The following is a 12,998-nucleotide window of genomic DNA, read 5'->3' as shown; positions in this document are numbered from 1 at the left end:
ACGTCTATTGGCTATTGCTGTGCTGCTTGTCTAGCAAAATTCTTTCAGTGCAAGTAGGGATTGATAGTTTGTAGAGATTGTTGGGATTTTGTCGAGGATGGCCTCACAACGACCTTTAATCAGCTTTTCAACCCAGCCATACTTACCTTCTAAACAAATTAATAAAAAGAAGCAAACTTAGTGACAAAGGTTTCCTTATCAAGTCTTAGTTTGGGAGCAAGAAGATTGAAGCGGATTAGATGGGCTAAAATTTATTTAATTTTGAATAACAAGAAGATTTTAATCTCTCTAATCCTTTTCATTTCCCTTCACAAACAAGCCCTCAGTGATAAAAGAAGCCTTCTCTAAATATAGAGAGACTGCTTTCAATCATCCTTATTCCTAAAAAAGGCTGATGCGATTGGGAGTTTCTGTTTTCCTAATGCATAGTGTCAGTGAATAAAAGTTGGTTGACTTATCTTGATAACGCTGTTCAGCTGCACTAAAGAGCCGCCAACGCTACCGGATCGGCTGCAGCTGCTTGTTATCTACAGTGCAGTTTAGTAGCAATAGTGCTGCAATGCAGCCAGCCGAACTTGCTTCCATTAAAAACTAGTCATATATCGGTGCATTGCTACATTATATATATATATATGATATAATATAAATTTTGTTTTAATAAAACACAAATATATATTTTCTATTGATTATGTGGGTATAAATGTGGAGCCAACAACTAAAGTTCAAACACTCACTTGTACATAATTTTATCTTATTTTTTTTACATAAACTCTCCTATTATAGCTATTATAGTAGTAGATAAGAGATTATAGGAGTGCGGGTTAATTATAAAGAAATGTAGTGTTTTTTAAATATATTGACACGTGACGACTGTTTAAACTAGTGCTTTAATATAGTAGAGAATTGGTACATTTTCTTCCTAGAGAGTGGTACGCAGGCCGCATTGGATCTTCTAGCAGTTAAATCATCCTTATCTATACACTTATATATAACTAGTCGGTTGCCCGTGCGTTGCTACGGCTTACAACAATATCCACGTAAACTATCCATCAAAAAAATTCAAGATTTTTTATTGATTGTCTCCGCTCTCTGTATAATATATTTTTTGATTTGCCTAACTGATATTATTGTTTACTCCATGCAAATATATCTTGGTACAACACGGCCAATAAAGTGAGCGATTAGAAGAGAGTTCACAACGATTGACTGAATGAACATAGATTATAAAATGACATAATTCCATTATACAGAGACCAAATAAGAGAGTTCCCATGAAGTCAAACTTATAAAAAAAGATAGATTAAAATATGTAGTGATTGATAAAGTCAGGCATCAATAAAAACTGGATGCACTTCATATAAATTATGCTACTTCGTAGCAATTACTAATGTTTAAAACCAACAAATAACCTTTCATTTTGTTGTTAGTGTGACAAATCATTGCTGCTCCATCCAATTCAGCAACCTCAAACACCATGTAGACCATTGCGCCAATGTGGTCTCAGAAACGACATAATGCTTGCAAGAGCCAAGAACGTCGTGTCGTGCTTGAGCTATAGCCTCGGCCCGTAGTACTGGCCTGGCCTGACACGGTTATTTTGTTATTTTACAAAAAAAACGTATATACATATATACAATTTATATTTAATATTAAAACATTTTAGCGTGATGTTCTACTGGTTAGACAGTTTCACCTAGTGTCTCCCACCCTTCTTCCATTAGGGCATGGGTTCGAACTCCACCTCCTGCACCATTTTTTAATATTTTACGTTGATTTAATTAAATGGATCGATGCCCTAACGGGCTGGCCCGACACAGTTAGCAGGCCGACATGACGTGTCTGTGTCATAGTTGTGGCCCGCGTGTATCTAGCCTGTGTCGGGCGTCGTTACGCTGATTTAATTAAATGGATCGACGGGCTAATGGGCTCACCCGACACAGTTAGCAGACCGTCATGACGTGCCTATGCCATAGTTGTGGCCCGCGTGCATCTAGCTCGTGTCGTCGTTTGGCATCTATAGACGTGCAGCAGATTAATTTGAAATAATTGTGAGGGGTTATTTGTAAAAAAAATGACGCATGCCGACCGTTGAAACTGGTGCTTTAAGTATAGTATAGAAATGACGTTTAGGCCCTATCTAGAACATCTAAAACTAATAGTTAACTACTAAAAATAGTTGTTAGGTTTCAAACACCATCAACTAATATCGTAGCTAATTGTTAGCTACCTCATAACTAACAATTAGTTCATTAGCTGGCTCAATGTAGCTAATAATTTATTAGATGACTAACTATTACCTTTAGGGGTTCCAAACAAGGCCTTAGAATTGAACCTCTTTTTTGGTTGGCGATAGGGGAGGTCTTAAAGACTCTAGGTATGTGAAGTAGTGATCCTGTTATAGTGGACTCTAAAGGTGTGCTTAGTTGCAATGACAGGACGATACGAGACGAGTAGATAAGGTAGTTTGGTTCAGGGTTAAGGATTGTGATAGGACTATCTCAGTGATGTCCCTTAAAATTGGAGGACCGAGAGAGGACACCGGGAGATATGACTATCCCGACTCTCCCGCAACCATACACACCATAAGGTAGTGTTTTAAACCAGAATTCTTAAGTGTATCTTAGCAATCCAAACGACTGGTGTGCAAGTAGTCCTTAGGTGCAAGCGAATTTTCTGATCCATTAGATCATGATCCAACTATAGATGCAATCATGATTTGTTAGGTTTGTTTATAAAACTATATGAGCTGACGGTGGAAAGATTTAAATACTAAATGTTACATATGGTTAGATTATGATATAATAGATCTCATTTACACGTTTGCATCTGAGGACTTAGCCTTCTTCAAACGCTAATACATACTCTTCAAGATGTTGTAACGCGGGTAAGTGCAAATGTTTTACACCAAAATGAAAGTATGTGTCCAAAGCCTACACATAAAAAAGACTACAAGAATAACGTATCTTGTGCTCATATAGACTCTATGCAAATTTGGGGTTTATAAACAATCCAATAAGACTAATAAATTTTCACTTACATCCCATATCATCAGAGTAGAGGTGAGAGGGATAAGTGTAAAAAATACCAATCTAGTTAGATTAATTACGGACACACCAAATTTAAAGCGATATACGAACACATATGCTCCATGAACAGGAGATAAGTTCCCTTAACTGCCGAGAAAAAAAATCAAATCCAATGAAAAAGTAACAACAGCAGCCCCCGGGGCCACAGGGCGCAGGCCCGCAGCCATGGACCAGGACCACAAGAGGCTAGTACTCCCGTCGCCGGCGCCGCAGTCCCCGCCGGCATCCGCCGCGTCGGCGTCGACCACGGCCTCGCCGTACTCCGCGCTACACCCTCTCCTCTTGCCCTCCCCGAACCCGCACCTCTTCCTGAAGCCCAAGACGCTAACTCTCTCCCTCTCGTCCTCCTCCCTCACCTCCATGTCCTCCTCCTCGCTGCCCGCCCCCGTCACCGATGTCTGGGAGGTCGTCACCCCCACTGCCCCATCTGTTGACCACGTGGACGGCGGGCTTGATGACTGCGCCATCTTCCCGCCGCGGCTGCATGAGGGGCTGGGCCTGGACGGCGAGCCCGAGGAGGTCCCGCCGATGCCAGCAGTGGCGAAGGAGGAGAACGAGGAGGATGGTGAATACGAGGGGGAGGACGATGAGTGGCTGTGGGGATGGGAGAGGTGCAGCTTGGCGGCGAGGCGCGCTTGGGCGGCCGGTGTCGGGATCGTTCAGGAGCGGGTGCTCGTGCATGGCGCGTGTGGGTGCCCGGCGGTGAGGCCCGCCGTGTGGTCGGTTGCGGTGGCGGCTGCTGTGGTGGGGACACTTCTGTACGCCCGTCGGCGGGATAGGAGGGAACGGGACCTGCTCGTGCTTCTCTCCAAAGAGAAGGATAAGGTTTGGATCTCTCTGTACCCTCTTAATCTTGGTCGTGATGCCAAAGCGATGTTTATGTGAATTTGTATTCAGTTAGCTAGTTTCTTTCATGGATGTTCCCCTGGGACAAACAGTATGGTTAGATGGAAACTAGTGGTTATTGCGATCGATTCCAAAGAAATATGATTGACTTCATTTAGGCTATATATAGATCAAGCAAGATATTTATCTGAAGTTCAATATCGATGTGAAATTCAGAATCTGTTAGCGTGATCTTGCATCATTGGATTTGTGGTGAATTGAAGCCGAACTGATCATATAGATGGTGTTTGGTTGGTAAATGACATCATCTGCAATGAACTGTGGCCACTATGTTTTGTGAAATGTGCAGCCACTGCTTGTATAATGGTTTTCTAATGCTGGATCAAATTCAAAACTTAGGGAGAATCTTCATGGATTTGTGAAACAAGAGTAAAACAACGCCTTAGCAATGCTGCTAATATATCAGTTGGCATGTGTTGACAGTGGGGATTGAATGGTGACAACTTAATTTCATACTTGGCCTATTAGTCCTCTTCTTGATGTATTCCGATATTGACATTCTCGTTAATACCGGGTTCAAGGAGGCAAATGCCAAACAGTAGAAATATTGCACTTCCAGAGTATGTCACTAGCTTCAAATAATTCCTCTTGATCCTTTGTTGGAGAAACAAAAATGCACTGGACTTTGTCTTGTCTATTTAACGGTCTTCCCTTTTTCCAACTCTAGCTCCAGCAGCTCTTGAACAAAATCTAATCAAGCTCCTCTCCTTCAAATTCATTTGCAATTAAATCACATTCTATCCAAAAATTGTTTTAAGATGGTCAATAGAAGGGCAGATGTGGTGTAGTGGTGAGAGTTGTCTCACTGAGTCACAAGTCTGGGTTTCAAAGCAGTCTCTCTGTGTTTGTAGAGGAATGCTTGCCCCGGTTCATCCTTTCCCAGACGGCCAGACCCCACTCATGTGGGAGCCTCTGGCAATGGGTCTGTCTTTTTTCCCCCCAAGATGGCCATTGTTCTCATATTCCAGACATATATATTGATGAGTGCTGACTGATTAGCAGACTTAAGTACTGATGTATCATATTTAGTTTTGGTGGATTCTTGCTAATGTTTGTTTTTTTAACTTTTAAAAATGTTGTGCTGGATCCTAAGGGTTAAGGTGATTGTGACAAACTATTCGGTATTCTTCACAGACTAATAATCTTTACCTGTTACTGGTCTACCACCGAGCAATATCCGGATTAAGGAAGCACATAACTGCATTGATGTCGTAATTGATGTCCAGTACTCATTGGATTCTTGCTTTTCCTTGTGCAGAGGATAGCACAACTCTTGCATCAAATTGCTTTAATGAGTGACATCAGAAGCGGCAATGAAGCAGTGAAGGTTATCAGGAAGTCCTAATCATTTTCACTGTTGAAGGGTTCAGTTGCTATGTTGTAGCAAACTGATTAGGTAGTTAGGGAATCGGACTAGTGGGTTTGCAGGTTCAATACTTGTAGCTAAATTGTAGTTTAGCTGCATGATCTTCACGGTTCTGATGTTTGCGTATAACTAGATGCTGAAACCTGCAAGGTTGCAACACAATCTCAACTCAAGCAATCAAAAGGGACTTAAAGGAATGGAATATACCAACGGAGTTATGCTTGGATAGAAGTGCTTGTAAAGAAGCTATCCACGTGCCCGAACCGTGATTAGGTCTTTTTTCCTTTTAGTGCTCTCAAAAGATTTTTCCATCTCCTTTCTCTCTTTTTTTTTGACATCTTGTTGGGTTTCAACTCTAACATACCCTAACTTGTTTGGAACTAAAAGTCTATGTTGATGATGTAGATGTGTAGAATTGTTGTTGATGTCGACAACCTGGACAATGCTCTGTATATGTATCTTCCATTTATTGCTTTGTGATTCCCATCATCCACTGAATTCTGATATTTCACGACCACGAGGTTGGCTTTCTGTATATGCAATTGCAGTGTAGTCTCAACCATATAGTTGATTAAGGGTCCGTTCGGTTGTACCGGAATAAACCAGGATTCATTCTAGCTCATCAAAATCTATATAAATTAGAGAAGTAATCCGGCTAGGAATCAATCCGGGGCTCCAATCCCTAACAACCGAACAGAGCCTAAAGGTTTCCCTCGTTAGACATGAGAACTCAGGTTTCTGAAACACTTTAGCTGAAGTTCAAACAGGGCTTAGTTGTCTGTTTACATCACTTGATATGGATGGAACTAGAGATCGTTCCTAGTGATTGGCATGGAACAACCAAGATTTTAACCGGGTTTGATGAGTTGTTATGCTTGAATCTCTCATGGGTTTATGAATGTAAGCTGTTTGGGACAATTCATCTGTAAAGATACTGCCCTTCCCGATAGGAAGTGACCCTGTGGCAAATATATACTCAATAACTGTGTAATGATGATGGGAATGGTGTGATAAGCTTTTGCTCTATGATTCTTCGTTTTAAGGGCAACTGGCCAAAACTGCTCTATGATTCCTTGCATAAAATGTCATCTCATGTTTACACCATGAAGTTCTAGGTCTCTCTTTCAAATACCTTCCTCACTTGCCTTGACTTGAGGCAGAGTGTGAATATTCCTTCATACGTGGTAATGAAAACGATAAGCCAATCACCTTTCGCGTGTATGATCCATGTTCTGGTAGTAGCGCGGGGAGCTCCATGACCATGTGTTTCACCCAACCACCAATTCCATCAGAAACATCTTGTTGCGACGACCACATGTAAATGCAATTGTCAGATAAGGTGACAAGCTCTAGCCCTCCATCCTCCTCTCCCTTCATGACAAGAGTAGTCCAAGTCACAGGCGGTGTTTCGATGACGGATAGCCCATGTCCGTGCAGCAGATCATACTTGAGGATTCTTTGCCCGCCATTGACGGTGATGGTGAAGTACAACGCGGCTCCAATGAAGACACCGGGACTCATATCGACGCAGGGCCGTTACCAACTTTTCAGGGACCTAGTGCGAAATCTGATATGGAGGCTTATTCAAACACAAATATATATAATTACATATATAATATCGAATATTTGACGTATAAAAATTATTATGCACTGTTTTGATGTTTATAAGATAACAAATGTAAAATATAGCAAAAAATATGTACTTATTATCTGATATCATTAAAAATATTTTATAACATTTTGTGATACAAAGTCATCACTTATATCATTGAGATCAATCTCATCCAACAACTTTTTTTGATATATAGAATCGTCAAGTCATTTAACCTCTCTTGAGTTATTGTTGACCATAAATAGTTCACAAAATTATTTCAATTTTAAAAAGATTCTCTCTGCTGATGCAACCATCATGTGTATAGTAAATAATACTCTCTCTATATCAAAATAGAATCCGTTTTGCTTCTTTAGTGGATTCATCATCGTCTAGTTTAATATAAACATAAAAATCAAGAGCTAAAATAAATACTATTTTGAAACGGATAGAGTATTCGATAAGTAATTGAGACATTAGTTTAACAATCTAAACGAGATTAGTCGATAGCGCATCGTTTTTTTGTGTATTTGTGTCTAGAATAGATAAGTTTAATAGGAAAAAATGTTAACGTCCAGTGGCTAGGGAGCTCTTTGTTTTTCGGGCCTTGATGCGACCGCACCCTCGGCACGCCCTCAGGAACGGCCTGTATCGACGTAGCAGTGGATATGAGCGGATGCAGGGGCACTCCACGCACCTGTCTCTGATGAGTAGATGCTCGCCCATGTGGTCATGTCTCCTCCGGCATACTTCATCCACGTCCACACAAAGACACGGCGTACGGGCCACCGCTGCAGCTGAGGTGGTCACAGTCGTTGGCTGCGCAGAGCACGGACCCTGCGCAGCTCAGCGAGTGCCGCGAACGTAAGCAAGGAGGCACCGTCAGGCGCTGCTGGCGGCCGGCGATGGGGTCCAGACGATGAGCCGCTCCCGCTCGGCTAGGTCATCGCAGATGTAGATGAGTATCGCGGCCATGGCGGCAGTCCAGGGCCGCCCAGTTGGTTTGATCGAGCGTTCTCAATGCAGCCATGGAGACAGGGGAGGCGGTAGCGATGGTGGGGAAGAAGAGGGAGTCGCCGAGGTCGTGGTTCTGGAAGTAGCCGAACAGAGGCGGCGTTCCGTGGAACTCGCGGTAGCGACGACGACGAAAGCTGCGGTCGTAGCGCAGACGCCATGTCGCCGCCAAAAGAACACGAGCATTCGCATGAAGACGCTTTAAAAAAAAATCTTATTTGCTTTCTTTCGGTGCAGGATCTCGAAGGCAACGGATTCTGGAGACCTACTCTCCCGATCGCAGATGCACGTTGGCGCTCGGGATGAAGAGGATCACAACGACGACGCAGAAGTGTGCAGAGGCAAAAAAACTAACTTGCGTTGGAATAGATTCTGGCGATGGCTATTAGGCACCTTATATAGGGTCGCGTACGCGAACTGATAGGCTCGCGATCCAATTTGTTATTTTTGTAGGATTTAATTGAATTTCTCAATTGGAGGTAGCCAATAAATCTAACACAATCCCATTTTATTCAATTTTGAATATCAAGAGAATTCCTTCCATATGGATCCCCTTTAATCCCTTGTCACCGAACTTCCTCCTACTATTGTACTCCATGTTAGAATAATCTTGTAGTAGTTATCCACTAGAATTGGATTGTAAGTTTTGATGTAAATGGAAAAGAAACAATCTGCATATAGATAAAAATAGATTCTATGTTGTTTACCAAGGAGATTGTTTCGGCTATCTATTGTACTCAGCAATTTTACATGCCTATTGTTGAGCACCAAATGTGCCTACGGACTGTCCGGCTCTGAGGCCGAATGGTCTGCGATCCAGACAGTCCGCGGTGGTGGCGCGGACGGTTTGCACGTACGCAGAATTAGTTAGAGTTTTAGATTTCTTGCGGGATTTGTTAGCAAAAGTCACAGGATTAACTCGAGAACTGACTTGTAACAGGTCCTGACCCCCCTTTATATATATGAAGGAATACAACCGATTGAACCTCACACAATCGATCTAATCAAATATATTTACTAGTTTTATCTTATTTACACTGTTCTTTTCGTTCCCTAGGAGTAGGAGTAATCTAGCCTTAGTTTAGATCTAGTTTGGTCTTCCACAACCATCCCTCTTTGACTCTACACCGATTAGGGACGCCCTGGGTGCCCCCAAGAGAAACTCTTGGATCTCTCTTTCTCGATGGGATCTACCCGGAGGCGAGTTCTATGGTCTGAAGAATGTGCCATGCCCATGTATACAAATTATCGGGAGGAGGAACAAACATTTTCATTCTGATTATGATATGACTGATGCTTCAGTTTATGCCTGAGATATGCTACATAAGTTTTGGAAGTTAATTAGTTCGTACACGTAGCAGGATCACATTTTAATAGCCTGTGTTTTGTCCCTGTCTTGGATTAGCATGTTATATTTGTGCTGTTGGAATTATCCTTGTTATGTTGCCGCTGTTGAGACTACTTTTCCTAACCGTTGTATGTTGGACAGCTTCATGCATATTTACATGGAGCGGCTGGAATTATATATTCCCATTTCTAAAAATGGTACCTGAGTTAATTTGTGTTTTAAATCAGTTTGGTACAGCTCTCATTTCTAATTCTTTATCTTCATTTTTTATTCTCAGATGGAGTAATTCTGGTGGGAGAACAAGTTCTTAATTCTTAAACTTTACATCTTGATTCTCCAAATCTAATTCTGGTAAAGGTGCAAATGAGAATCAATCTTGAAGTATTTTGCTAAATGAATAGTATCTCAATCTTTGCTTCAGAAACCTGTCTTCTCCAACTTTGATGGATTTGAGAATAGACGGTTCAAAACGGACACAGAGACAACATCCACGTAGTTCTTTTTTTCTCGACCGTTTGATCAGATATCGACGACATTGAAAGGGAAATGTGCCCTTGGGCCATTTCTAAGTATTTTGGTGATTGAGTGCAAACACAAAGGCTTAAATGTGAAAATATGCTCATGGATGAACAAAGTGCAAATCACAAGTAAAGGTATGTTTCTAAGCCTTAGTACATTAGTTTTGTGTACTAACATCTTGTCTAAGTGTTAGAAACAGGAGAAAGAAGAAAAGAAAAGAAGTGGAGAGTGGCTGTGTACAGCCAAAGGCTGCTTCGGGCTGGGGCACCGGACTGTCCGGTGTGCACCGGACAGTGTCCGGTGCGCCAGACCAGCGCGGAGCAAACCAGCCGCTCTCGGGTTTTTTCTCCGGCGACTTCGGCTAAAATTCACCGGACTGTCTGGTGTGCACCGGACTGTCCGGTGAGCCAACGGTCGGCCGGGCCAACGGTCGGCCGCGCGATCGGCGCGCGACACGTGGCCGAGCCAACGGTCGGAAGGAAGCACCGGACTGTCCGGTGCGCCAGATCTGCAGTGGTCGGCAACGGTCGGCTGCGCCTGTTAAGGAAAGAAATCGGGCACCGGACAGTGTCCGGTGTGCACCGGACTGTCCGGTGCGCCCGACGACAGAAGGCAAGGATAGCCTTCCAGATGTGCTCTCAACGGCTCCTAGCTGCCTTGGGGCTATAAAAGGGACCCCTAGGCGCATGGAGGAGTACACCAAGCATTCCTACAACTCTTCTAAGCACCAAGACATCAATCTCACGCATTCGTTTCATTGTGATAGCATATAGAGCTCTTGTGGAGTTGTGAACTCTTTGTGTTGCGTTGCGAGCTCTTGTTGCGACTTGTGTGCGTGTTGTTGCTCTGATTTTCGAGTCTTGTGTGCGTTGCTCATTCCCACCTTACTCCGTATTTCTTTGTGAACTCAATTGTAAGGGCGAGAGACTCCAAGTTGTGGAGATTCCTCGCAAACGGGAAAAGATCAAAGGAAAGAAAAACACCGTGGTATTCAAGTTGATCATTGGATCACTTGAGAGGAGTTGAGTGCAACTCTCGTCCGTTGGGACGCCACAACGTGGAGTAGGCAAGTTTTGTACTTGGCCGAACCACGGGATAACCACCGTGTCAACTCTGTGATTGCTTTCTTGTGGTTATCGTGTTTTGAGTTCTCTCTAGCCACTTGGCCATACTTGTGCTAACCCTTAACAAGTTTTTGTGGCTTAAGTTTTGAACTTTTACAGGATCACCTATTCACCCCCCCTCTAGGTGCTCTCAATTGGTATCAGAGCCGTTCTCTTCAAAAAGGGACTAACCGCCCGAAGAGATGGATCCTAAGGGGAAGGGAATTGTGATCAACGACAAAGAGAAGGAGTCCTTCGTCAACGAGCCAAGGGATGACAAGTCCAATGACTCGGGCTCGGGCCACAAGCGAAAAGATGGGAAGAAGAAGAAGACAAGACGCATCAAGGAGATCGTCTACTACGACAGCGATGAGTCCTCTTCTTCCCAAAAGGACGACGACCACGACAAACAAAAGACGGTTAACTCAAACTTTTCTTTTGATTATTCGCGCATTCCATATAGCTCAAATGCTCATTTGCTCCCCATTCCACTTGGCAAGCCTCCTCACTTTGATGGAGAGGACTACGGATTTTGGAGTCACATAATGCGTACTCACCTATTTTCTCTCCATCCAAGCATTTGGGAGATTGTGGAAAGTGGAATGAAATTTGATAGCTCGGATAGCCCTTCATTCATTAATGAGCAAATCCATAAGAATGCACAAGCTACCACTGTTCTTCTAGCTTCATTGTGCAGGGATGAATATAACAAAGTGAGCGGCTTGGATAACGCCAAGCAGATCTGGGACACCCTCAAGATTTCTCATGAGGGGAATGACGTTACCTTGCTCACCAAAATGGAGTTGGTGGAAGGCGAGCTTGGACGATTCGCGATGATAAGGGGCGAGGAGCCAACTCAGACATACAACCGGCTCAAGACCCTTATCAACAAAATAAGGAGCTACGGAAGCACGCGATGGACGGACCACGACGTCGTCCGACTAATGCTCAGGTCCTTTACCGTTCTTGATCCTCATTTGGTGAATAATATTCGTGAGAATCCCAGGTACACCAAAATGTCGCCCGAAGAAGTCCTAGGAAAATTCGTCAGCGGGCGAATGATGATCAAGGAGGCAAGGTGATAGTCGCCTAGAGGGGGGGTGAATAGGGCGAAACTGAAATTTACAAAATAATCACAACTACAAGCCGGGGTTAGCGTTAGTAATAATAAATGAGTCCGCGAGAGAGGGTGGAAAACAAATCGCAACCAAATGGAGAGTGTGACACGCGGATTTGTTTTACCGAGGTTCGGTTCTTGCAAACCTACTCCCCGTTGAGGAGGCCACAAAGGCCGGGTCTCTTTCAACCCTTCCCTCTCTCAAACGATCCACGGATCGAGTGAGCTTTCTTTTCTCAGTCACTCGGAACACAAAGTTCCTACAAGGATCACCACAAGATTGGTGTCTCTTGCCTCAATTACAAGTGAGTTTGATCGTAATGAAAGAATCAAGAAAGCACGATTAAAAAGCCAAGCAACAAGAGCGACAAATAACACACGGATCACTTTCTCTCTCAAGCTACTAATCACTAATGATCTCTTTTCTCAATTGTGAAACTTGGAGAGATGGAGGCTTTGAGTGTGTCTTGGAATGGATTGCTAGCTCTTGTATTGAATGTTGAAGGTTGGAATGCTTGGATGAAGTGAACGAAGGTGGTTGGGGTTGTATTTATAGCCACCAACCACTTCCTAGCCGTTGGGCCTTTCTGCCGAGCGCGGACGGTCCGCCCTCCTGGTGCGGACGGTCCGCCCCTGTAGATCAACGGCTGAAAATGCAACGGTCAGCAGTAACGGCTATATCAACGGCTATATTGCATTTAATGCGTCGTCAGATGTCAGACAGAGCCAGTCGCGGACGGTCCGGTCGTGCACCCCGGACGGTCCGCGAGGCCCTCTATAATTCATTTCTCCGAACCCGTTACCTTCGGGTATTTCGGTTTCTTACCGATCGGACGGTCCGCGCCTGAGGCCGGACGGTCCGCGCGAGGGCTCGGACGGTCTTTGCTTTTCCTCCGGACGGTCTGTAGTGGAAACTTGTGTTTTTGCATTGGTTCTGTCCGAGGGATA

General features: G+C 43.6%; 1 protein-coding gene across 1 annotated transcript; it reads left to right on the top strand.

Moving 5' to 3' along the window:
- The first annotated feature begins 3,191 nt into the window (after nt 1–3,191).
- LOC100383652 (uncharacterized) lies at nt 3,192–5,856 on the top strand. Its single transcript, NM_001176297.2, has 2 exons — nt 3,192–3,911; nt 5,251–5,856. The coding sequence occupies exons 1-2, from the start codon at nt 3,252–3,254 to the stop codon at nt 5,335–5,337; spliced, it is 747 nt and encodes a 248-aa protein (NP_001169768.1). The 5' UTR covers nt 3,192–3,251; the 3' UTR covers nt 5,338–5,856.
- Nucleotides 5,857–12,998: the final 7,142 nt, after the last annotated feature.

The sequence above is a fragment of the Zea mays genome, chromosome 7 (genome assembly GCF_902167145.1).
Source record: "Zea mays cultivar B73 chromosome 7, Zm-B73-REFERENCE-NAM-5.0, whole genome shotgun sequence".
In the NCBI taxonomy this organism is placed as follows: Eukaryota; Viridiplantae; Streptophyta; class Magnoliopsida; order Poales; family Poaceae; genus Zea; species Zea mays.
This window is presented reverse-complemented; position numbering and strand designations above follow the sequence as displayed.

Coding starts and splice junctions, on each gene's coding strand:
- LOC100383652 (NM_001176297.2), top strand. CDS start 3,252: ATGGACCAGGACCACAAGAGGCTAGTACTCCCGTCGCCGGCGCCGCAG. Junction 3,912..5,250: donor TCTCCAAAGAGAAGGATAAG/GTTTGGATCTCT, acceptor TTCCTTGTGCAG/AGGATAGCACAACTCTTGCA.